Source organism: Drosophila novamexicana, unplaced genomic scaffold (assembly GCF_003285875.2).
Source record: "Drosophila novamexicana strain 15010-1031.04,08,12 unplaced genomic scaffold, DnovRS2.1 tig00004554-arrow-pilon, whole genome shotgun sequence".
NCBI classification, from domain to species: domain Eukaryota; kingdom Metazoa; phylum Arthropoda; class Insecta; order Diptera; family Drosophilidae; genus Drosophila; species Drosophila novamexicana.
In genome coordinates this window covers 5,177,457-5,201,441 of record NW_020825051.1, presented here as the reverse complement: position 1 = coordinate 5,201,441, position 23,985 = coordinate 5,177,457, and the positions used below count along the sequence as shown (strand labels likewise).

General features: G+C 46.3%; 3 protein-coding genes across 5 annotated transcripts; 1 reads left to right on the top strand and 2 right to left on the bottom strand.

Annotated features, from left to right (window-relative positions):
* Positions 1-389: 389 nt before the first annotated feature.
* Positions 390-2,574, top strand: LOC115769800 (acetyl-coenzyme A transporter 1). Its single transcript, XM_030714767.1, has 3 exons — positions 390-638; positions 707-2,103; positions 2,169-2,574. The coding sequence occupies exons 2-3, from the start codon at positions 715-717 to the stop codon at positions 2,355-2,357; spliced, it is 1,578 nt and encodes a 525-aa protein (XP_030570627.1). The 5' UTR covers positions 390-638; positions 707-714; the 3' UTR covers positions 2,358-2,574.
* A 14-nt stretch (positions 2,575-2,588) lies between these two features.
* On the bottom strand, positions 2,589-4,281 carry LOC115769801 (eukaryotic translation initiation factor 3 subunit E). Its single transcript, XM_030714768.1, has 3 exons — positions 4,082-4,281; positions 3,595-3,987; positions 2,589-3,539 (listed from the first exon to the last, which is right to left on the bottom strand). Exons 1-3 carry the CDS (start codon positions 4,169-4,171, stop codon positions 2,718-2,720), a joined length of 1,305 nt encoding a protein of 434 aa, XP_030570628.1. The 5' UTR covers positions 4,172-4,281; the 3' UTR covers positions 2,589-2,717.
* Positions 4,282-4,503: 222 nt separating this feature from the next.
* Positions 4,504-23,924, bottom strand: LOC115769878 (glutamate synthase [NADH], amyloplastic). 3 transcript variants are annotated; one of them, XM_030714880.1, is made up of 15 exons: positions 23,588-23,875; positions 15,947-16,432; positions 15,761-15,888; positions 11,737-12,823; positions 11,534-11,536; positions 11,224-11,387; positions 9,998-11,161; positions 9,800-9,930; positions 9,372-9,730; positions 9,161-9,306; positions 8,370-8,479; positions 8,176-8,309; positions 6,302-8,121; positions 5,581-6,239; positions 4,504-5,519 (listed from the first exon to the last, which is right to left on the bottom strand). In XM_030714880.1, the coding sequence occupies exons 2-15, from the start codon at positions 16,274-16,276 to the stop codon at positions 5,374-5,376; spliced, it is 6,381 nt and encodes a 2,126-aa protein (XP_030570740.1). In that variant the 5' UTR covers positions 16,277-16,432; positions 23,588-23,875; the 3' UTR covers positions 4,504-5,373. The 3 variants fall into 3 exon arrangements, with proteins under 3 accessions (XP_030570740.1, XP_030570741.1, XP_030570742.1); XM_030714881.1 differs by lacking the exon at positions 11,534-11,536 and having other exon boundaries at positions 23,588-23,874; XM_030714882.1 differs by lacking the exons at positions 4,504-5,519; positions 5,581-6,239; positions 6,302-8,121; ... (1 more) ...; positions 8,370-8,479; positions 11,534-11,536 and having other exon boundaries at positions 9,157-9,306; positions 23,588-23,924.
* Positions 23,925-23,985: the final 61 nt, after the last annotated feature.

The following is a 23,985-nucleotide window of genomic DNA, read 5'->3' as shown; positions in this document are numbered from 1 at the left end:
TTGAAGAATTTATGAATTTGTCTTGAAATGGAATATGTATGTGTTATTTAGGAACGGAAGTTTCGTCATTTTGATTTGGAGCCTGTAACAGTATATTCATATGCTTAATTTTTGATTCTAATGAAATAATATGTAAAAGCAAAGCCCGAGTCACAATAAAAATCAACTAAAATCAAAATATACGTTCTTTTCTTGCGGTTTAACAATGCTGGGTTAATTGGCTTATCAGCGAATCGCAGACATACACATTTGCTTGTTTGTTTCGCATATGAGTAAATATTTGTTAATTTATCCAATAACCCGTTGCGAAATGTGCTTTGAATGAGGTATCGATACATCGATAGCTATCATAGCTTTCGATAAGTTCGATGTGGCTGCAGAGAATCGTCGCACTAAATATGAAAAGTACTTGCGTTTAGGGAAACGCAAACGTCAACAAACCGTCGCCACATACTCACATTATGGAATAAATCGCATAAATTAATTTGTTAAACATAGTTTGGAGCTAGGGTTAGCGAACGAAATAACTAATACATACCTGCATACTTTTCGAAACCGTTTGCTAACGCTTGCCGCCGTTAACTGACGTGGACCTGCTGCTGTTGTTGTAACTTCTCTGCTGATTATAGCCGCTGCGTGTGAGTGCAAATCGAACAACAAATTGAACATGTGCAGCACACACTTAATTGATTAACTGTGTTTGCAGGCCACAACATGTCCGCACGTCGACGGGGTCAAACGAAAGACGGGCGGGAGCTCGTCGAGTCCATGGCCGATGCAGAAGACAAAGAGGAGAAGCCCGATTTGCGAGGCGATAGACGCAACATTGCCATACTCCTGTTCCTGTACGTGCTGCAGGGCATTCCCATTGGCCTAATTGCTGCAGTGCCCATGCTGCTACAGAATCGCGGCGCCAGCTACAAACAGCAGGCGGAGTTCTCATTTGCCTATTGGCCCTTCAGCATCAAGCTGCTGTGGGCGCCCATTGTGGACTCCCTGTATGTGCGACGTTTCGGGCGCCGCAAGTCGTGGCTGGTGCCCGTGCAGTATCTGCTGGGCGGCTTCATGCTGCTGCTGTCGGCGCACGTGGATCGCTGGCTGGGCGGCGATGGCATCGAACCGAATGTGCCGCTGCTGACGCTGTTGTTTTTTGTGCTCAACTTTTTGGCTGCCACGCAGGACATTGCCGTCGATGGCTGGGCCCTAACCATGCTGAAGCGCTGCAACGTGGGCTACGCATCCACCTGCAACAGCGTGGGCCAAACGGCCGGCTACTTTTTGGGCTATGTGGTGTTCATTGCGCTCGAGTCGAAGGACTTTTGTAACTCGTATCTGCGATCTGTGCCTGCGGATGAGGGCATGATAACGTTGCCACGTTTCCTCTGGTTCTGGGGCGTCACATTCATTGTGGCCACAACGCTGGTCGCCCTGTTCAAGCGCGAGAACGACATTGAGGATGCTCACACTGAAGCGCGCTACAAGGAGGAGCACGAACTAAACATACACGAAAGTTATAAAGTCCTGTGGGACATGGTACGCAAGCGACCCGTCCAAATCCTGGCTGGTATTCTGCTCACGGTGAAAGTGACATTTGCCGCTTCCGATGCGGTTACCTCACTGAAGCTCATCGATGCCGGCGTGCCGAAGGAGAAACTGGCCCTGTTGGCCATTCCCGTGATTCCACTGCAGCTCATACTTCCCATTCTGGTGGGCAAATACACCAACGGACCGCGTCCTATGGATGTGTACTTAAAGGCAATACCCTACCGCATATTGCTGGCGTCTGTGGCCACGCTTATCGCCTATGCCACGCCATATTTGATCGCTGGCGGCGAGGTGCCCGTCTACTACTATGTGCTGCTGATCGTTAGCTATGGCTGCTATCAGGTATTCCTGTACTCCATGTTCGTGGCAGCTATGGCATTCTTCGCCAAGATATCCGATCCCGCCGTTGGTGGCACCTACATGACATTCCTCAATACTTTATGCAACCTCGGTGGCAACTGGCCAAACACGGTGGTGCTCTGGCTGGTGGACGTGCTAACCGTAAAGCAGTGCACCACACAGCCCGACAATCTTTGCGAGAACAAAGAAGGACAGCAGGCAAGTTTCCTTATTGACTACTATCATGAATAGATTTCCTTATTAATTTTGCCGTGTTCCTTTAGGCTTGCACCACGGCTGACGGCAAGTGCGAAATAATCTTCGACGGCTACTATTTGGAGGCCATGGTGTGCGTGGTCTATGGCATCATTTGGCTGTTGGTGGTGCGCAAGTGGATAATCCATTTGCAGAATCTGCCGACGCGTGCCTGGATGGTGGTCAAGCCTTCCGCGGCAAAGGACAAATTGAGGTAGCAATTAATCGTATGATCTTCGTTCTGCGCTAGGCGCACAGTCATTGGTACAAGAAGCTATAAATAGAGAACTAGAACTAGGACTAGGACTAGGACCTAATTGCATTATAGGCTAGACAAATTATAAATTTTTCTAATAGCCGCGGCTCTCAACAGCCTCCGTATTGTTTTGTAACTTATTCCATATGGAAATTAAATTAAATTTGATGTTGAATGGACTACAGCATTGGTATTTAGGCTGCGAGTAGAGGATGTTGTTTTATTCGCGCCGTGTGTTGTTTGTTTTTCGACAAATTGTAAAGCATACGCAGACATCATGGGCCACGGTTTCAAATACAAAAAAATTATGTTTATCTTATGCTTAATAGTACTTCCAGGAGTCAATCGATTCTTGATTCTTTTGTTTGCTCTTGCGCTCAATCAGACCTGCCAAATGCTCTGAGCGCATGGACAGCGAGTCAATCTTCTCCACCAGCTGCTGATAGGGACTGAGAGGCTGTGTGCCCATCACCACATGACCCAGCTTCGAATCGATCTTGGCATTCAGACGTGCGTTGCGTATCAAATTGACTATCCAGCATTCAGCCTCGTTGGGCTTCATGTTCAGCTTGTCGGCCAGCATGCTGATGGTGATGCACTGATGGATGCGGCAGAATGTTTCGAAGATCATTAGACGCGCATCCTCCACGAACTCGTTGAGGCAGGCGACAATGAAGAAGTCGTTCAAAATGACCGTTTGGCACTCATGCAGCTTCAGGCGGGCGCCCTCAAAGTCAAAGTTCACGTAGAGACACTCGAGGAACTCGGTAATGGGATCACGATACGTGTACGACTCCTGCTGTATGACCTTAATCAAATCCTTGAGCGCATTGCGACGCGTGCGATTGATGACCACAGCGGTGGCCAAATAACGCATAATGTGCGGGCACATCGTCTGTATAGCGTTCAGATAGAGCGGCTTGTACAGGAACATCTCGATGATGAGGTCGCGTCCCTTGGGATGGTTGAAGAACACCAGCACCGACCAGTGGATCAGCCAGGTGCGCTGCTGCAGCGCCTGGATAGTCGAGAAATTGGCGCTGTCAATGTAGTCGCGCAGACGTGTCAAATCCTCCAGTGCAGTGTTCCAGTTGAGAGTCAGAATCTCGGCGGCCAGCTTGCCCCACAGCACGTTCAGGTAGTTCTGCAAGGATAATAAATTCAACACCAATCCTGGGGAAAAATTGAATGTGACTCACCTTATCATTGGGTGACATGACAATAAGGCAGAAATACAAATATGATGTGGACTCCTGGTAGTTGCCGCACTCATACAAGTATTTGGCCAACTTGTAGGCGCTCTCCAGGTGCTCCACTTTGAAGTTGTAATCCTTTTGCAGCGCATTCACAAAGGTCTTCGAGTCCTTCATGCTCTCGCCATTCTTCAGGATATCGGTTGCCTTCATGATGGGCGCCACCTCGTTCTGGAGCTGCTTCAGTGTGGCCAAGACCTCGGCCTTGCGCTGCACCAGCTCATCCGGCATCTCCTGGCTGAGATTGAGACGCTTGCGCGTGTCCATGGTGTAATCAATCATGTTCGTCTTGTTCACCGTCTCCAGAATGTACTCTAGCAGCTCTTGCTGATTGTAGATCTGCACAATATACACAATATATAAACATTAGGCGCTTTGTTCGGCATTTTGCCCGTGCTGATGACGGTGACACGAAGCAATGAATTTTTCTAACCTCCTTGCCGCACAAAAACTCCAGCAGTGGAAAAGTCAAGTGTCTGTCCAGATACTGACAATTGATGCGTGTTAGATCGAATTGTGCCATAATTGCAGCTGTATTTCACTATATTCACAACAAATTACTATGAATTTCTACACGAAATCTGCACAAAAATACGCGTGCGAAAGACGCACAGTGCTGCCCTATGGCGAAAAGAAATGTTATTTTTTATTTGTTCAATATGTACACACTGACAGCAGGCAACATCGATTTGAAAAAGCCGATAGTCAAGTAAGCGATATTTCAAACGAAATCGATGTAACTGGTGGTGATGTAGCAGTGAGCTTTTTAACAGCTAACATATGAGCGCCAACATTTGAATGCCAAATAATTTGATTTTTGCTTGAAACACTTTAATATATATTTAATACTTCACCATTTTATTTCATATATATGTTTGTATACAGAAGGTATATATTGTAATGGATAATTTACTTGTTTCGTATATATATATATAGATTAATAATGGTAGCTTGCCAAAGCGACACTTAACATGTGGCTTTGAAAATTCAAATTTTCTTTTTATTTTGTTAATACATATTGTAAATCGTTTGTAGGTACTTTGCAATTAACGATCCGTTGTAGCTCAAAAAACGAACAACATCTACAAATGCAATTCGACATAAGCTGAGACGATTACATATATATGTTTTCAGTGCTATAAGTATTTGTATTAATTGGGGAAGAATCAGCATACCAATTTTTCTAAACAGCTCACGAAATATAAATCAAATAAGTACGATATCCATATGAAACACAAACGCATATCTATTATATGATATTATAGTTTTTTTTTTTTGGTTTTTTTTTTTTTTTGGCTTTTCAAAACGCGGCAACGGTTAATTTCTAGTTATTGTCCTTGAATTTGGATATTTGTTTTAGCCCCAGAACTTTGGGATTTTCGAAACATTTCGATTTGCACTTGTAATTGACTCAACCTGCAACATCGTCTTGGAGGGCATCGCGACGGCTAGCCTGGCCAGCAGCGCCATGTGGGCGTGGCGTGGAGTCGCATAAAATAAAACCAAAAGGAATACGTGTTTAATAGTGTAAAAAAACTCAAGTCTTTTTAGTGTTAACTAAACTAAAATCGCGAAAATAAAAATCACAAATTGTAAATCGGTTTTCGAGCGAAAACACACGAATTTTTCTAAGCTAAGGACGACGCACGCACACACAAACAGACTCCCCGCATCACCATCCTCTTCCTCTTTCTCATCCACATCCTCGTCAGCATCATCAGGTACTTAGAACCTGGGTCCTGTGGGATCAATGACACCACCAGGTCCGGGCAAGCCGCTGGGATAACCGGTCAGATAAGAATCCACTTGACGCGCCGCCTGACGACCCTCCGTTATGGCCCACACCACCAATGACTGACCGCGCCGGCAATCTGTAAAGCAGAATATTGAAGGGGTGCTCTGTTGCCGTGTGACTCGACCAAGTCAACTTACCGCCCGCTGCGAACACCTTGGGATTCGAGGTGCCATACTGTCCATTGCAGGCCTTTATGTTGCCGCGCGGATCCAGTTCCAGGCCCAGCTCGCTGGGCACTGTCTTCTCGGGTCCCAGGAAGCCCATGGCCAGCAAAATTAGATCGGCTGCAAAGTATTTCTCCGAGCCGGCCACCTCCTGCATGCGCCACTGTCCAGTCTCCGTCTTGGTCCACTCCACCTCGACGGTGTGGACGCCCTTGATGTGGCCATTCTCACCAACAAACTCTTTGGTTGTGGTGCAGTACTGGCGTGGGTCCTTGCCCCACTTGAGACGCACCTCCTCGTGGCCGTAGTCGACGCGGAATACCTTGGGCCACTGAGGCCAGGGATTGTCGTCGGCACGCTTCAATGGCGGCTCCGGCAATATCTCAAAGGTGGTAATGCTCTTGGCGCCTTGACGCAGCGAGGTCGCAATGCAATCGCAGCCGGTGTCGCCGCCGCCAATGATGATAACATCCTTGCCCTCAGCCGAGATGATGTCCTTCTTGCCGCCCAGCTGCTTCTTTTGCTGCGCTTCGAGGAACTCCATGGCAAAGTGAATGCCCTGCAAATCGCGATTATCCAAAGGCAAATCACGAGGCCAGGTGGAGCCCGTGGTCAGCAGCACGGCATCATAGCTGCAAGTGTTGGAGAGAAGGATTAGCAAGGGTTCCAATTAAGTCCCATTTATTTAACTTACCTCTGCACCAACTTCTCGGCGCTGGTGTCCTTGCCAATGTGTACATTGGTGCGGAACTCAATGCCCTCGTCGGCCATGAGGTCTACACGCCGCTTGACCACTTCCTTGGACAGCTTCATGGTTGGAATGCCGTATTGCAGCAGACCGCCGACGCGATCGTTGCGCTCAAAGACCGTAACAAAGTGTCCGGCACGGTTGAGCTGCTGGGCAGCGGCCAGGCCGGAGGGACCTGAGCCTACAATGGCCACACGCTTGCCGGTGCGCGTCTCTGGTATCTCGGCCTTGATCCAGCCCTGCTCGAAGGCATGATCTATGATGGCGCACTCAATATTCTTGATGGTCACCGCCGGCTCCGAGATGCCCAGCACACAGGAGCCCTCGCAGGGCGCAGGGCAAACGCGTCCCGTAAATTCGGGGAAATTGTTGGTCTGCAGCAGCTGACGCAGTGCCTCCTGCCATTCGCCGTGGAAGACCAGATCGTTCCACTTGGGTATGATGTTGCCCAGCGGACAGCCCGTCGAGTTTGACTGACAGAAGGGCACACCGCACTCCATGCAGCGGGCGGCCTGCATCTTGAGGTTCTTGCGCACATGCGGGAAATTGTAGACTTCGTTCCAGTCCTGCTGACGCTCGCCGGCATCGCGATATGGAGCCGCCTCGCGCTTGTATTTGACAAAGCCACGCGTCTTGTCCAGCACACGATCGGCACGCTTCTGCTCCAGGGCCACATCCTGAATGGCTTCCTCGATGTCCTTGATGTGCGGCTCGTGTTTGCCGTTGCCATTCTCGATGGCCGCCACCTTGGCGGGCTGTTGCACCGCCTCCTGCTCGGCCATGTCCTTGAGTGCCTTCTGGTACTCGTACGGGAAGACCTTGACGAATTTGGACTGCACTTGCGCCCAGTTATCCAGCAGCTCCTTGGCCACCTTCGAGTCGGTTTTCTCAATAAAGTCAGCCAGCAGCTGCTTCACGATAGCCACATCTTCGTCCAGTTGCAGCGGCAGCAGTTCCACAGACTCCGGATTGACCTTGGGCTTGAACGAACCATCAATATCATAGACATAGGCAATGCCACCGGACATGCCTGCTGCAAAATTGCGTCCAGTCAAGCCCAGGATCACAACCAATCCGCCAGTCATGTATTCGCAGCCGTGATCGCCGACACCCTCCACCACGGCGGTCACGCCCGAATTGCGCACACAGAACCGCTCGGCGGCAATACCCCGGAAATAGGCGGTGCCCTCGGTGGCGCCATAGAGGCACACATTGCCCGCGATCACATTCAGATGCGACTCGAAGGGCACGGTGTCGGGTGGTGTGATGATTATATTGCCGCCACAGAGGCCCTTGCCCACATAATCGTTGGCATCACCCTTGAGGGTCACGTTGACACCGCGCGCGAGGAAGGCGCAGAAGCTCTGGCCAGCCGAGCCCTCCAAGAAAATGTCAATGCTCTTGCCAGCGGGCAGGCCAGCTTCGCCATATTTACAGGCAATGTGATAGCTCAGGGTCGAGCCAAACGCCCGCTCTTCGTTGTGTATGGGCATCTTGACGGTGATATTGTCCCTGGCACCGTTGAAGATCTGCTGAGCCTGCTCGATCAATTGGTTATCGGCACGCTTCTCCAGCTGGAAGTCCTGCTTGACGGAGCCGCCCACAATGTTGGTGCCCGGACGCAATTCCAGCGCCGGCTGCAGCAGCAGCTTGAGATCCAAATTGCTGGCCTTGGTGTCCCGCTGGCTGGCCATGCGCAGCAGATCGGTGCGTCCAATCAGATCCTGGAACTTGCGTATGCCCAGATTGGCCATGATTTGACGAATCTGAAAGAGCAAAAACGTGAGCTGAAGTCGGTGTTTTTTAACTGCAATACTTACGTCCTCGGCGAGCATGAAGAAGAAGTTGATGACATGCTCCGGCTTGCCGGTAAACTTCTTGCGCAGCACTGGATCCTGTGTGGCAATGCCCACGGGACAGGTGTTCAAATGACACTTGCGCATCATGGTGCAGCCTGGAGCAAGGAGATGAGAGATTAGAGTGGATTATTAACTAGGTGTGTGTCTCTACGTACCCATGACAATCAAGGGAGCCGTGCTGAAGCCAAACTCATCGGCGCCCAGCAGCGCGGCCACAACCACGTCGAAGCCCGTGCGCAGTTGTCCATCCGCCTGAACGACCACCCTGCACAGCCATAAGCGATCCATGGTAGTGGGAAGATATGACATGGAAGGGAATGCAATGTTAATTGGATATTCCGAATAGAATTCAATGTAATGAGAAGAAATTACGAATGGAGCACAGCGCGGCGCGACGATCGTGCGAGCGAGCAAGTGAGTGGATGGCACCGATCGGTTCGGTTCGTTTCGAATTGGATTGGTTCAGATCGGATCAGATCGGATCGGAGCGGATCTTTATCGATATCATTTTGGTCAGTATTTGGTATAAATTTGACGTGTGTGTTGATGACTTGTGGGCGAAAGTGTAAGCAATCAGGCTATGTGTATTAATATATATCTCGATCTATCCAGCGATCTCACGATCATTGACTGAATTTTGAGCATGGAACACAGCAGCATTAACGACCACATCGAGTTATATGCATGCATATGTGCGTGGTTACATATATATAGAGATCACTTTCCTTTATCCGGTCAGCCATATATACTCGGATCTCAGTATCAATCCGCAGCGCGATCGTTCGATCATTTGTCTTTAAACTGAATTCATGCGAGTTAAATCTCAATACGTTTTCCAACGCTGTCATCTGGATAACCAGGCTCTTCAGTAATATGTTTCTTTCATGATTAGTAACAATAGGGGGTTGGGGGGATGTGCCCAGGGGTCTGCTGGTCGGAAACTTACCTTGAGCGTAGATTATTCAAAACAAGTACTTGATGCGTCTCTGCAATGCCCAGCTCCCAAGGCAGTCCGGCATTCTTGATGCCCGTCCAGGAGCTGGCGCCGGTGCCGCCATCATGGCCAGAGATGACAATATGCTCGGCTTTGCCCTGCAAAAAAGAAGAGCGGCATTTAGAGCATCTATCTTTATTTGGCTAGCAGTTATTTAACCTACCTTGGCTACGCCAGAGGCTACCACGCCCACTCCCACTTCGGAGACCAATTTGACGCTGATGCGTGCATTGGGATTGGAGCACTTGAGATCGTAGATCAGCTCGGCCAGATCCTCAATGGAGTAGATGTCGTGATGTGGCGGCGGGGAGATTAGACCCACGCCCGGCACTGATTTGCGCGTCTTGGCAATGTCCTTGGTCACCTTGTAGCCGGGCAGCTCGCCGCCTTCACCCGGCTTGGCGCCCTGCGCCATTTTGATCTGCAGATCATCTGCATTGGCCAGATACGAGGCGGTCACACCAAAGCGACCCGAGGCCACCTGCTTGATGGCCGAACGCCGGCTGTTATTCGGATCCTGATCTGCACGGGAAAAACATGGAAACAGATTAAGGCATAATTGAGGAAGTGACTCGTCGTGCCGGGACTTACTCAAATAGCGGTCGGAGTCCTCGCCGCCTTCGCCGGTGTTGCTCTTGCCCCCGATGCGATTCATGGTAATGGAGAGCGTTTGATGCGCCTCCAACGAGATGCTGCCAAAGCTCATGGCGCCAGTCGCGAAACTAGAAGAGCGAGAGAAGAGTTGATTAGAGTAAAGATAAGTTAGAATAGAAAGAGCTTGTTACGCACCGCTTGACAATCTCGCTGGCCGGCTCCACCTCGGCTAGGTCAATCTTCTGGCGATCGGTCACGAACTCCAGCTGGCCGCGCAGGCAGCACTGTTTGACGCTCTCCAGGGTGGTCTTCTTGAAGGCCTCGAAGGCGCTCAGATTCTTGTTGACGGCCGCCTCCTGCAGGCTGCCAATGGAGGAGGGCTCGTTGATGTGCGCCTCGCCGCCATGACGCCAATGATACTGTCCGGGATTGCGCAAAATTCGCGTGTCGGGCGACACCTTGCCATAGGTCAACTGGAAGCGCTCGAGACCCTCCTTGGCCAATATCTCGAGGGTAACGCCGCCAATGCGGCTCTGGGTACCGCGAAAGCACTTATCGATCACCTCGTTGCCTAAGCCCACCGCCTCGAAGATCTGTGCGCTCTTGTAGGACTGCAGCGTGCTGATGCCCATCTTGGCCATGACCTTGGCGATGCCCGTGTCAATGGCCTGAGCATAGGCGGCATAGATCTGCTTGTCGGTGACGTCCGCACCGATGACGCCATCATCGCGCAGCGCCTGGGCCAGTTCGAAGGCCAAATAGGGGCAGATGGCGTCGGCGCCATAGCCGAGCAGAACGCAAACGTGGTGCACCTCGCGTGCCTCGGCCGTCTCCACAATAATGCCAACCTTCATGCGCTGCAGCGTCTCGATCAGATGATGATGCAGTGCACCCAGCGCTAGCAGAGCAGAAACCGCAACGTGCTCGTTGCAGCCAGCCTCACGATCGGAGAGCACAATCAGCTGGTAGCCCGCCTGGGCGGCATTGGCGCCCTCGCGGCAGATGCGATCGATGCAATCGAGATAGCCCTGGTAGCCCTCGCTGTACTGGAATGTAATGTCCAGGACCTTGGTTTTCCAGCCACGGTGCGTGTTGCGCTTGAGCAGCTGGGTATCTGGAATGCTCAGTATGGGATTCGGTAGCCAAATGCGATGCACCTGCTGTGCTGATGGCTGCAGCAGATTCGCTTCCGGTCCAAGTGGACACTGCATGGACATGACAACCTTCTCGCGGAATGGATCGATTGGTGGATTGGTCACCTGTGCGAATAGCTGCTTAAAGTACTCGTACGGAATGGGCTGATAGCCCGAGAGACAGGCGAGCGGTGCATCGTTGCCCATGGAACCAAGTGCCTCCTTTCTGTAAATACACAAGAACAGGGATTAGGTCATGCAAGAGATTGAGAGTGAGGATCCACCTACTTGTTCTGGAACATGGGTATCAGCAGCATGTTGACCGTCTCCGTGGTGTAGCCGAAGAGCGAGAGACGCGGATCAAAGATGCCGCGCTGCGAGGCCGGCAGCTTGGGTGGCTCCACGATGGGCGTGTTCAGCACATTGGCATTGCGGATCTCGTCCAGCGTGATCTGATGGACGGTAACAAGTTTAAAATGGTATTAGGCTAACACTCTTTTGGAGCAGCTGTGAAACAAGGACATGCGATGCAACCCAACGTAAAGCAACAAAATTTATACAACGACTACGCGACTCGGCGCAAGGTCCGACAACTCACCATCTGGATTAGTCCACGTTATTATTATGGGAGCGATTATATCACATTGTGAGCATGGCGGAGAAATGGACAAAGTGAGACCAACAACAATTACAATTACAGAGAGTTACGATTATAAACAATCACCAAGTGCGTGTCGAGATGTGCGTGGCGTGTCAGAGTGGGGTGGGAATCGACCTGGTTGGTCGAGACACGGAACTCACCTTCTGCTGCAGCCAGTCGGAGTGGGGACGCGACTTGGCTATGCGCGCCTTCAGCTCAATATCCTGGATGAGCTTCTGCTCTTTGGTGTCCACCAGCAACATGCGACCGGGCTTGAGGCGACTCTTGAGCGTCACCTGGGAGGGATCCACATCGTAGACGCCCACCTCGCTCGCCATCACCAGCACGTTCTCCTTGGTCACATAGAAGCGCGACGGACGCAACCCATTGCGGTCCAGCACGGCGCCAATGTAGCGCCCATCGGTGAAGCTGATCAGGGCCGGGCCGTCCCAAGGCTCCATGACGCATGCGGCCCACTGGTAAAAGTCGCGTTTCTCCTGCGGCATTGTGCGATCGTTCTGCCAGGCCTCTGGCACCATGGTCATCACGGACTCGGGCAGCGAACGGTCGCTGGCCATTGTGATGAACTCCAGCACGCAATCGAAGGAGCCCGAATCGGACAAATTGGGCTCGACGACGGGATACAGCTTCTTGAGCTGCTCTCCAAACAGCTCCGACTGCATGACGCCCTCGCGGGCCTTCATCAGATTCACATTGCCACGCAGCGTGTTAATCTCGCCGTTGTGGGCCAGGACGCGCAGCGGATGAGCCCGCTCCCAGCTGGGGAAAGTGTTGGTGGAGAAGCGCGTGTGCACCAGCGCCATATAGGTCTCGAAATCGGGATCCTGCAGGTCCGTGTAGTAGTCCCACAGCTGGTCTGACGTAAACAGACCCTTGTAGACGACCGTGCGATCCGACAAGGAGCAGATGTAGAAACGTCTGCCCGGCTTGGTCAGCTCATGGCTGGCACGCTTACGCAGCACAAACACCTGACGCTCAAACGACTTCTCGTCCGTGCCCTCGGGACGGGCAACGAACACCTGGCGCGACAACGGCTCCGACTTGCGTGCCACAACCCCGATGGCCTGCTGATTGGCCGGCACGGTGCGCCAGGCGAGCACCGACAAGCCCAGACTCTTGGCCAGCTCATCGAACTCCGACTCGGCGGAGGCGTGCTGAGCTACGTCCAAGTAGAAGATGCCCGTGGCATAGTTGCCCAACTCCGGCAAGGTTACGCCCTGTGCAGCGCTGTGAAAATAAACGATCAAAATTAGAGTACAATAAATACACTGAGCGAAAATGAGAAACTATTCATGTGCATTTTGAGTATTCAAGTTATGCTGAGTATTGGACGAAATTAGACGCAGTCTATTTGCATTTAAATAAAGCAGATGCACTGAGAGAAATTGTGCCTTAATATATATGTATATTGAAATATTTAATAGTACTCTGATGATTTAGATTAAGTTCTATTAACATTCACAGAGTCTTGGGAGTAGTAAATTATATATACTAAGCAGATCTTTCTTCCTCTGCATGTACTCAAATGAGTACACTGAGGAAAATATATTTAATAAGAGCAGGAAAAACTTATGTTGAGTCTTTAAAGCAGTTTATGCCAAACATTTACCCGCTGTCTTTTTTTTACAGTGTAATTTAAGCAAATGATAAATGATGAATGAATAAAAAAGAATCCATTTTTAATAATGTACCCATGCATTTTTTCTCCATGCTCAAGCAAATGCAACGAGAGAGATTCAACTTAAATACAGCCAAGCTATGTTTATTCAATAAACATTCTTTGCCTTGTCAAAAGCAGCCATAACTTTTTTTCAGTGTATGCAATACAAATCATCGAAGGGGGGCATTGAAATTGCGCGACTTTTTATTGAGAATTGAATTAAACGCTTACGCCGTAATTGTCTACCCTGTCGTGTCAGTTGCCATTCATTTATCGCCATTCATTGGGTCTGCGATTGCGTCCATTGCGTCAAAATGACGAAACAGATGGCGCATTATCAGCCTCGGCTGTTTGTCCGTTTGTCATTCAGCGGCGCATTTCGCACGGGCTGCGGGTTGGAAGAGCTCCCGGGAGCCAGGCTCACATGTAGTTCGCGTAACATGTGCTCATGTCTGCGTTTCGCGAACTTGACATTAGAAAACTTGTTGCTCCACATCCCACAAAAGCTCTTGTCCCGCTCCCGCTCCCAATCCCAACCCCAATCACTCGGCACGTGCGTGACTGCAGCGAGTTTTGACTTGTTTTCGCAGTGTATTTCACAGGTTTCCTGTCGCGCGACGACAAAATCGTTTAGACATAACAATTAGGCGGCCGTGTCTAGGCGCTAATTAAACAAGATTTACGGCCTTTTGTTTTTGCTGGACATTCTCTTGTTTTTGTTTTAGTCGAGTATCAAAAATATTTCGACTATTTTTAGAATGTGCTAAACATTAGCTAATTTGCTGGAGAATGTTTTTAATTGTCATGCTCTATCATCATATACAAATTTAAGGGCATTATCAGCCTAAGTAGCTTGTGTAGATTTAAATGCCCAATAATAATAAATGTATTATACTCAACGCTCGGTTAATGGCCGCAAAACAGGTTAAGTTCAACTTTCTTTCCAAAATGAGTAAGGCTTAATCGAAAATATACGCAGAAGCAATCCAGAGGACAAACTTTGATCATTTATCATTATAATCGAATATAGTTCCAATTTCTAGTAAGAAAATCCTCCTTCTCTATATAGTACAGATATTATCTTAACTAAACAGAGGATAAACCTTGATCAACCCTGACCAGAGGAAAAACTTGTTCATATATCATTATAATCGATGATGTAGTTCCAAGATATGTAGTTCCAAACTTTACTATAATAATCTTGAGAATTTTGTGTAATATTTATAAAGCAACATCTTTTCTTTATAGTATAGATATTATCTGTCTAATCAGAAACACTTTCGCTTTTGAGATTCCCCGAGGGCTTCTGTGTATATCTAATCTTAAGTCTTTATGCCCAATCATGACTCCTAAAAACCACTTGCAAAGTTCAAAACCCACAAACTGTATGTATATATAAGTATGAATACACATTTTTGTATAAACATATTGTTAAACGCGATAAAAAAAAACTAAAGAGCAGAGCTTATTATAATTCGTCTGTCATATTTGACAGACCTTGGAATAATTGCGCAAAAGTAATTACCTGCAAATTGTACCCAGCCACAACTTTCTACGTATAATCCAAAAATGTCTGATATATATGCACATATGTATATATATATATGTATTGGGTGAATACAAGCTGAGCGTGACGAGTACACAAAACCAGTATCAAGCCAGAAAAACAACAACAACAACATCGGCAAAAACGTAAATGGCAATAAAAACAAGCGCAAAGAGAAATTTTGAAATAATTCTAGATGCTTATGGGAATATTCAATGGATGGTGTGCAAACTATTTTTGACGTGCTCGCCTGATGTGCAAATGTTTTATTATATTCATTTCTGTGTCGAGACCGAGCCAATGAAGCAAACAGCGCTGGCAAATATACGAGTATACTTATATATATACATATATGTATATCTTTGCATATATATTCAGTTGTAAATAACAAAATAACATGTAGAACATTGTAGGCGAAAGGTGACGCTTTAATACCCTAACAGGCCGGCAAGACTATAAGGCATGTCTAAGGTACATTTTAACAGAAAGTTTGAATGCATTTGAAATATAATTCTTACAAATCTTCTGCACCTCCACCATCTATTCAAGTTGAATAACTATTTATATTAGAAGAAGTTTTTGGAAGCCTTATCTCAATATTAATTAAATAAGGCTATTCGAAGTAACCCAAAGATTAGATAAGTTGCCTCAGCTTGATGAGAACCATAGAACTATATCTCGCCCAGTTGTAATTTTCTGCTCAACGCATGACTAATGCACTTGGCTTGGTTGTAATGGCCTCAGCTGTTATTACAGGGTATTCCCTTTACTGATAGACAATAATTTTGTATTTCGCGCACGAGATCGCCGCGATATCGCGCACATCGTCAACATGGTTGACGTATGTTATGTGTCCGTTGTTCGAGACATTCATCAATGGCAGCCGGCAAAGCTGCAACTTTGCCAAGTCCCCCTCCTCCCCCCCCCTGCACCCCTCGCGCATTGAATGTAAACTTACAGAGCCTTGGCATAGAGTCCGTGCGGAATGGAAGCCAAGACACCAGCGCCATCCCCGGTGTCATTGTCGCAGGCGCAGGCGCCGCGATGATTCATCCGTTCTGACAGGGTCTGGGCATCACGTAGAATCTGTACAAAGAATCGTAGAGTTATAGAAATGGAGATTGTTTATAAATAGGGAATTTACCTTGTGAGAGCGTTTGCCATCGATGGCCACAATGAATCCCACGCCGCAGGCCTCGTGCTCGTTCTGCGGATCGTAAAGTCCCTGTTTGCCAGGTGCCTCCCATGGCATCTGCTGCTGCTTCTCCTGCTGCTGCTGCTGCTCCTGCTCCACATGATCTTCGACTTGAACTTGGCTCAAATTCGAAACATTCGACGCGTTGCTCACAAAGTTATCGTTATCGATGTCGATATCGATATCGTTTTCAAAGTTATTGTTTTGGCTGCCGTTGATGCTGCTATCAACACTTGTTGCACATTCAAATTCGCAATTGTCAGTGGTAATTGGTGCCATTATACGTTGTTACCGTTGCACTTGCTTAAACTTTTTTAGTTTTTCGTTTTGTGTTGCTCTTCGTTAAATATTGCAATTGTTTTTACTTGATTTTTGGTGTTTTCACTTGCACTTGGTTAAACACTTTAATTAGCACAGAAAACGCGGTTGTATTTGCTGTAAAAGAACAAAAAAGAATTAACAATTTAATAGTTGTTGTTGTTGTACAACGTGAATTAACACAAAATTTTCATTAAAACTTTCTGTTTTGCACCAAATTTGCATGCACGCACACCACTACAACACAAACACATAAACGCATACACACACACGCATGCACGCACGCACGCATGCAAATATGCATTTAGAATTTCTGCGCTTGCCTCAAATTATTTATTCCACACAGCGCTTGTTGGGGCACACGCGACACTGACGGCTGCTCACAAGCGAATGAGCGACGACAGCAGAGCGCAGCGCCGTCTAACCCACAAGAGCGTACGCCTGCCGAGTGACGGCAGCGCCAGCGCCGCCAGGAGCAGAGCAGATCGACTGTCGCACTCAAGCGCTCTCCTACACTATTTCACTCTCTCTCTCGCCCTATGCACTAGTTTTTGCATGCGTCGCTGAAAGGCCCTCTCTCTCAGTTTGATTTTTAGTGCATTTCGCATTTGCATCTGCTTCTTTCTCTGCTCTGCTCTGCTCTTCTGCCTATCGAATATTCATAATCGGCAATTCTCTCACAAGTGGGAGAAAAAGTGCTGCTGCGTAAAAAGTGTGTGCACTTGCGGCAATTTCGCCAATCTTGACTTGATTGTTTCATAAATAAAAGATAGTTGAAACGAGCCACACTCATCACACTCACACATACAAACATACAGTTTTATCAAAGTTGGCGCCACGCCTTCTTAACGTTATCAAATTGTCGAGTACGCGTAATTTATAATTATTTATTATCGATCAGTTACAGCACATAATTATTACGAGCGCAACGGGCACATTTCAAATTTAAATTCCTATATGTACCGCAATAATAAAAACAAATGCATTAACCGCAATAACAAGAACGTTCAATATTTTAATTTAAGTTTAAGAGCTTGAAAATGAAAACAAGTTTTACAAAACTAAAGTAAATGAGAAACATTTAACACACTTTTAATAATGTTCGTGTTTTGAAAGTTTAAGTGTTTGTCAGGATTCCAGAGGCATTTCTTCTATTAAATCAAGGCAGATTAACTGTTTAAATATATGGTCAATTTTCCCTGCCTCGACCTAAAGCTGTCAAGAATTTCTGCATGATGGGTTTATCAACCTCGACTTCGCCTAAATACATTAGCTAAAAATGCATTTTAATATTCACATTTTTTGCTCTTTAGCATGAATTTATAAACACCTTTATATATAGCAAATAAATTATAATCATCTATTTATAACGAAATGCAAATTTGTTTGTCACATGGAAAAAATTCGCGCAAAATTTTCCATAACACGCGCCGCATGATAGAGAAAGAGATACAAAATTGTCTGCAGCCCGAAAACAGAAGGCAAAAGGCATGAGAACGGTTTCGATATCTACATATGTATGTGTATGTACTACGTATGTGTGTGTGTGTGTGTGTGTTTATAGGTTTCTCTAAAAACTAATTAATCAATGCTGGGGACTAGCGCCGATAAGCGGCCAAGTTCAGCGCTCCAGTGGCATCGCCTGCCTTGGTCCGATACGTACTATCAATCTGTCAATCTGTCAATCTCGCAATCTCGCAATCCGTCAATCTGCTGGACTGCTCATAAAGCAGTCAGACATAAAACCCACACATTGGCAGACTCGTGAATTATACGCTCAATTCGAATTGGTCAAAGTCCCAGCCGGCCGGCTAGAGCACGATCGAACTTATCTCTGCCGGAGGACTACGTCACGCTGCGGCGGAGACGCAAGACGGTGACACATTGGTAAAATATACTCGCACTACACCCTAGACTTGAGAGGTCTACGACTATATACAACCGGTTTTTTTGGCAGCCAAGTTAAAGAAAAAATTTCTAGGCGATAATATTCGTCTGATTGTTTGTTTTGCTTCTTTCTTCTTTTTTTTTGGGGGTTCTGCGATTAGAGTCAGGTGTCTAACATGTGATTTGCGAGTGTCTGCGGCTGGGGGGAGTCGGGAGTATGGCTCATTACCTGCATACCCTGGGCCCAGTCAAACAAAGGGTATATAGATTTGGCAAATTCTTGTTACTTCAATTCGCTTCGCTGCAATTGCACGCTAAATACAGGGCAGCTCGTAGTCGAGCTGTCTAGTTTTAGTTAAATGACGTGTGATTCTTGTTTAATTTATAATATTTCTTCGTCACACCTTTGCCGCCGACTCTCCCAGCTGGAAGATAAGACCCATTCTGAGCACGGGTTCGACGGGTTTTTTGGCACACTGAACTTTTCCACAAAGTGCGCAATAAACGTTAGAGGAATTCAGCAAAGATTGATTGGCCCCCAATTGGATCGATTGTATCGGCCAATTGATAATTGATAATGCTGCACGATTCAAAGGCGTGTTAGCGAGGGGAAGCTGTATTTCAACTAAAAATAGACCAATTTTATGAATGAGAATTTTATAGAGCTTCTGGTTAAATTTGATAAGCTGCCTGCAAGAAGCGCGTGTAGCCAATGTGGGCGTGATGTAGGTCGGACAATGTACGGAGTCCAAATTGAGGAACAAAAAACGCAGTGGAAAAGTTTTAGAATGACTTATAAAAGCGAAAACCCGAAAGATAATAGTCACAACCGGGATTTATGAGAATGATTGCCTCAAGCAATGCTGGATGATTATCTTTATAGCTAGTGTTAAGAGTATCCATAGTATCTTCTAAAAGAAAACACTTGCTACCAAAAGAAATATCCCTTGTACATAAGTTTGACACTCACGTCATTTAGATATTCTATTTTAAAACTTAAAAAACAAGATCTGTCCCATATATATATAGAATCGGATGACGTCTGAAATAGCGCCGCAGCTAAACAGAAAATATGTCCAAGACATAACATATAATCTGGCTAGTATTCACATAATCACATAATCTCGGTTACCTGAAGTAATTGCTTAAATATTTGTATCTTCATGTAAATACAAAATCATGCCGACATAAGCAAACAGTTCGAAAAACCGCAAACAAATGCACAGACGGGAATAGATACAAGATCTGAGATACACAAATAGGCTATACACTGGCAATCGATGAGGGGGATGAGGGGGAGAAGGGGAGAGGGGGGCAATCTTCCAGTGCGTCGGTTCAAAGTCCCCGCGATAGGCAGGTCCCACGCCAGCCGCGTGTGGCAGACCTATATATATAACATATATATATATATATATATACATGTATCTGTGGCCTATGATATATATTTATAATATAAACAAACGTTGCGATTACGAAGAATTCAACAAGTTTCAATAACCTCGCAGCGTATTAATGTTAAACAATCAAAAGAAATAACAATAATAATATCATTTGCGATAAACAATAAACAAAAAAAACTGTCTGATTTTGTGACTGGGGAATGTCGTGTGTCCACTTAACAGAGGTTTCGTGTTGCGTACAGTAAAAAAAAGCCGGACGGATTTGTTTTCAAAGGTTTCTATTTACAATCCAATCTAATATAAATCAAGCATTAGCTCGATATGATTTCGACAGTCTATAAACTGATGTTTTTTTCCCCCTTTTTTAACTATTTACGATATTTGGTAAATGCGCATTATCTGGCTCGACGGGGCTACCGTTGGCTTCTTATCAGACGCGTACTTCAAGCAGTCGCCAGTTTTATTGGGGCTGGCCATGCCCAGTTTTTATGGACAAGTGTTTTATGCCTGCACTTTGTGCACCTCGTCAGCTGTGCAAACTAATAAGAGGGCAAGGGAAAAGGGGGGCGGAGATAGCGCCAATTAGGCGTAAATCCACAAGATTTAAAAATAGTTACAATTCGTTTACATTATCGATAAATTACGACACAAGCTGTTAGCCCTGCCCCGCCCCGCACCCGACCCGCCCGCAGTTAATTAGCAAATGCATTGTAAACCATTGAGAAAGCAAACCTTTTGCTTCTATATAACGATTTACGGCACCCGGTGGGGAATTAATTGCGCTTTACATTTAACTGGAATACTGAATATTTTTTTGGTATGGCATGTGCACTTGCATTACAGCCAAGTCTAGGAATCCAGACCGAGACGACTTTTTGTTTTTGAAACATTTGTAAAAACTCGTTTATATGTGCTAATTTCTTTGAATATATGGTTCTATGTAAGTACTTATGTAGACTATATATAAGCACAGTAAATATATATATATCTCATGCATATACATTGAGAGAGAGAGATTCATATATTTAGAGCTGTGCTAATAGCAGGTCGAACCCGGCTAAAGGCACGATCTATTCGCGTTCTATTATAAAGTGTGAAAGACTTTAGACCGATCTCCGATCCGTTCAAGGTTCCGCTCGCTAGATAGATCATTTTTGAAAATCATATTTCTAGGAAATTTCTTTCAGTGTATGCCAGCCCACTCGCATCGTGTTTGTCCAGATAGTATACTATATCGTGCAGTGTCTATTTATGGACGCTCTGGCCAAGGTGCGGCGGGGCTCCCCGTACCGCCAATGGCAACTGCATTCATTCTACGGTCAATAAACAAACATCGCTGTTTTCCAGCTGGCCCATTTGCATGCCAAGGCGGCTCTCGATGTGGCATCATCAATTGTCCAGCCTTCAACTGGGGTACTCAGCACCCTTATTATCGTAGCGACTCGCCCTTTATATTTGGTGAATTGAAGGGTGCAGGGTGAAGGAAGTGGGTGCGGTTGCGGGGTACTTGAGTGACTCGCCTGCTGACGTCACGTGATTCGATTTCTTAGCATGCAAGTGGAAGAGTCCGAAGCGTGGACTCCGCTTATCAGTGGGTCGGCGTAATCCTAGCAACAGCGAATCGATCAGGCGCTCCATTGTCGTCCATTGTTATACAAGAGCAAGAAAAACATAATGCCATATAAATCAAAGGGCATTAAGTGCAGCGTAAGAGTCAATTAAGGAAATTGGCGTCAACAAATGCACCTCAATCAACCACAACAACAACAAGAATAACAAAAACAATTGTACATAATACTATTAGCTTGTTATCATAAGTATTTGTTGCTATTTTGCTTGGCATACTTCAAGCAGATGCTTCATTTACGACGCAATTGGGGCAGCATTTTATCACGTTTTCCGCTGGAAAAATCACTGAACCGTTCACCGAGCTGCCAGCGGTGACTTTGGCGCCCGTCGCCCCTCGCCCAACCGCAAGCCACGTATCCAATTTCTGTCTCAATTCGCCAGCCAATCAACACTCGCACGAGTAATTGGAATGAAACTAAAATTGCCTTTGAAGGGCGGCAGCAGCTGGTGCGACCGTAACACCTGTAACTGCAATTAACACCTGTAATTTGAAATTCTTTCGAAGACAGGAATTGTTAATAAATAAACTATTTTGTTTGAAATATGGCATTTTCGTATGTTGAATTATATTTACATGAATCCATTCTATCCATTCTACACACTATAACGGGTTCGGCCTTTAACCGGTTTAAGCGTAAGAAAAAAAGGATATGCGCTGTGAAGTGCCCATTAAAGAAGAAGCTTTTAAACGGCTTTTATGCTATTGCCGTTAACAGGCAACACACACGCCCAGAAAGTAGCTGCACAACAAAGACAACATTGTTATCCTTTCAGTTGAAGTGCACTTGAAATCCTTTGGCAGCGTGAAAAGAACTATAAAAATAAAACAAGCGTCGTTTGCAGCTGATTATGTAAGCTTACGTAAAGAGAGCGAAATGCGAAGAAGAGCGAGATGCTGCGAAAACGGCTACAGCGCAATTAGGCAGCGAGCGAGCGACAGTGAAAGAGAGAGAGAGAGAGAGAGAGAGACAGAGAGAGCTACTCCCACGTACATGGTATGTATGTATGTATATGAAAGTGTAAATGTATTTGTGATATGTACGTGCAGTTGCTTGTACAAAAGATAAATGTCAAAGGGCAGTTTGCACTAGTGACGTAGAAAGGTATCAGCGAAGCTTTTACACACCCCCAACGCAAATAACACACACAAACCGTTGCACACAAGCGACATTTTGACGCCTACGTCACGTACATAAGCCGCTGTCGCAGCCGCAGTCGGCGTCGACGCTGTGGGAGGCTGCCAAAGCATGAAAAACAAATTAAAATGAGAAGGGCGCACACAGAGGAATGTCAAAACGCTTGACGAAGGATACGCAAGAAACCAAATACATATGTACATGTTTGCGTTTAGCTATGTATGTATATAATATGTACACACTGGATCGTTGTCATGCCGATTATGGTTGCTGGGCACACACTAAGTGCCAGCGCCCCAATTGATGCTTAAAATAACAACAACACAAGGAATAACATTGACAACGACCAACGCACAGAGCAGCAGTAGCAGCAAAATCACTGCCATGGCCTGCGCGTCGCAATTGCAGAGCTAACCTTACACTGACCTTGAAGCGGAGCAGTAGAGCAGGATGGCTGTCTGCTCTGGAACAGCTTTGGCGCGCACATGGCAAGATAGCGAAACAAGCTGTAGTTATCGTCGGCGTCGTCGTCGTCGTTGTCGCGTGCAAAGAATCCAAAAAAGCAGAAAGAGAAAAATATAAAATAATAGTCAAGCGAAGCGTAGAACGTTGCGAATAAGCAGGCAACAGAGGAAGGGGTGGAGCAGCATAAACATTGTCAAATACATACAGAAGCTGAACGAGCATACACACACACACACGCGCGCTTACACAGATAGAACACTCAACTTTAGTTAGCCAACGTCAAGGGCGGCGGACTTGCGGCAGGACGGGTAAAGGGCAAGCTTTGCTTGTGCTATCACAGCGCCGGCCATAAATAGAGAACCATTAAGTAATCACTTCAAATCCCATAATGGGCACACACTGCAGGAGAATCTATTAATAGCTTCCCTTTAATGCTGAGTCCACACAATCCACTAAAGAGTTTCTAAATGTATGCACGAAACTGTCAGCTGTAGGCTGTTACCGCGCCTACTTCATTCTGCTCCCCCTTAATTTACTTCTTTTCGCTTCAACTTGTATACATATTTACATGCAAGTGTGTGTGTGCGCGTCTATGTGAAAATTATCGATTTTTGCAACCGCAAACTCTCAATTGGAAGAGTGTGGGTAATCATTATGCGGGCATCGCAAGTTTAATGCACAACATTTGGTTAATAATCAGCAAGTTATTAGAATTCACTTTTGTTTTTAACTGAACTAAACATGTATTGCATTACTTTTCCGTCACACGCTTTTTGTTGGTTGCTGCAGTTAAACTGTTTTCACACTAAGCACACAATGAAAAACTTTTTCAGTATATCCGTTTGCTTTTATCACTTCGACTTAGTTTATTTTTTCAACGTCCGATGGATTCAGAATGCGACTGATTCCTTCAAAAGACCGAATGAGAATGAACGAGCGCCTAGGACGAAAGTCGCATTTTCATACGTTGCGAAGAGCGACAAGTTCCAGAGCGAGAGAGCGAGCAATTGAACTGAGAGCTTTTACTGCCTAGCAGATGTTACGTACAAAAAGAGCCGACCAACGCAATAGGCATACAATTTTAAGCGGCGCTTTGTATTCCATGTCATATGTCAAGTGCCTAAAAGCATGTTTTAATAAAAATGTATAAAAT

Bases quoted from the DNA above. Each gene is read 5' to 3' on its own strand.
- LOC115769878 (XM_030714880.1), bottom strand. From the start codon at position 16,276: ATGGCACCAATTACCACTGACAATTGCGAATTTGAATGTGCAACAAGT. The intron at 15,889-15,946 runs GTAAATTCCCTA...TTCTTTGTACAG, and splicing joins ATGGCAAACGCTCTCACAAG to ATTCTACGTGATGCCCAGAC. The intron at 12,824-15,760 runs GTAAGTTTACAT...TTATTTTCACAG, and splicing joins GGACTCTATGCCAAGGCTCT to CGCTGCACAGGGCGTAACCT.
- LOC115769800 (XM_030714767.1), top strand. From the start codon at position 715: ATGTCCGCACGTCGACGGGGTCAAACGAAAGACGGGCGGGAGCTCGTC. The intron at 2,104-2,168 runs GCAAGTTTCCTT...GTGTTCCTTTAG, and splicing joins AGAACAAAGAAGGACAGCAG to GCTTGCACCACGGCTGACGG.
- LOC115769801 (XM_030714768.1), bottom strand. From the start codon at position 4,171: ATGGCACAATTCGATCTAACACGCATCAATTGTCAGTATCTGGACAGA. The intron at 3,988-4,081 runs GTTAGAAAAATT...TATATTGTGCAG, and splicing joins AGTTTTTGTGCGGCAAGGAG to ATCTACAATCAGCAAGAGCT. The intron at 3,540-3,594 runs GTGAGTCACATT...TTATCCTTGCAG, and splicing joins TCATGTCACCCAATGATAAG to AACTACCTGAACGTGCTGTG.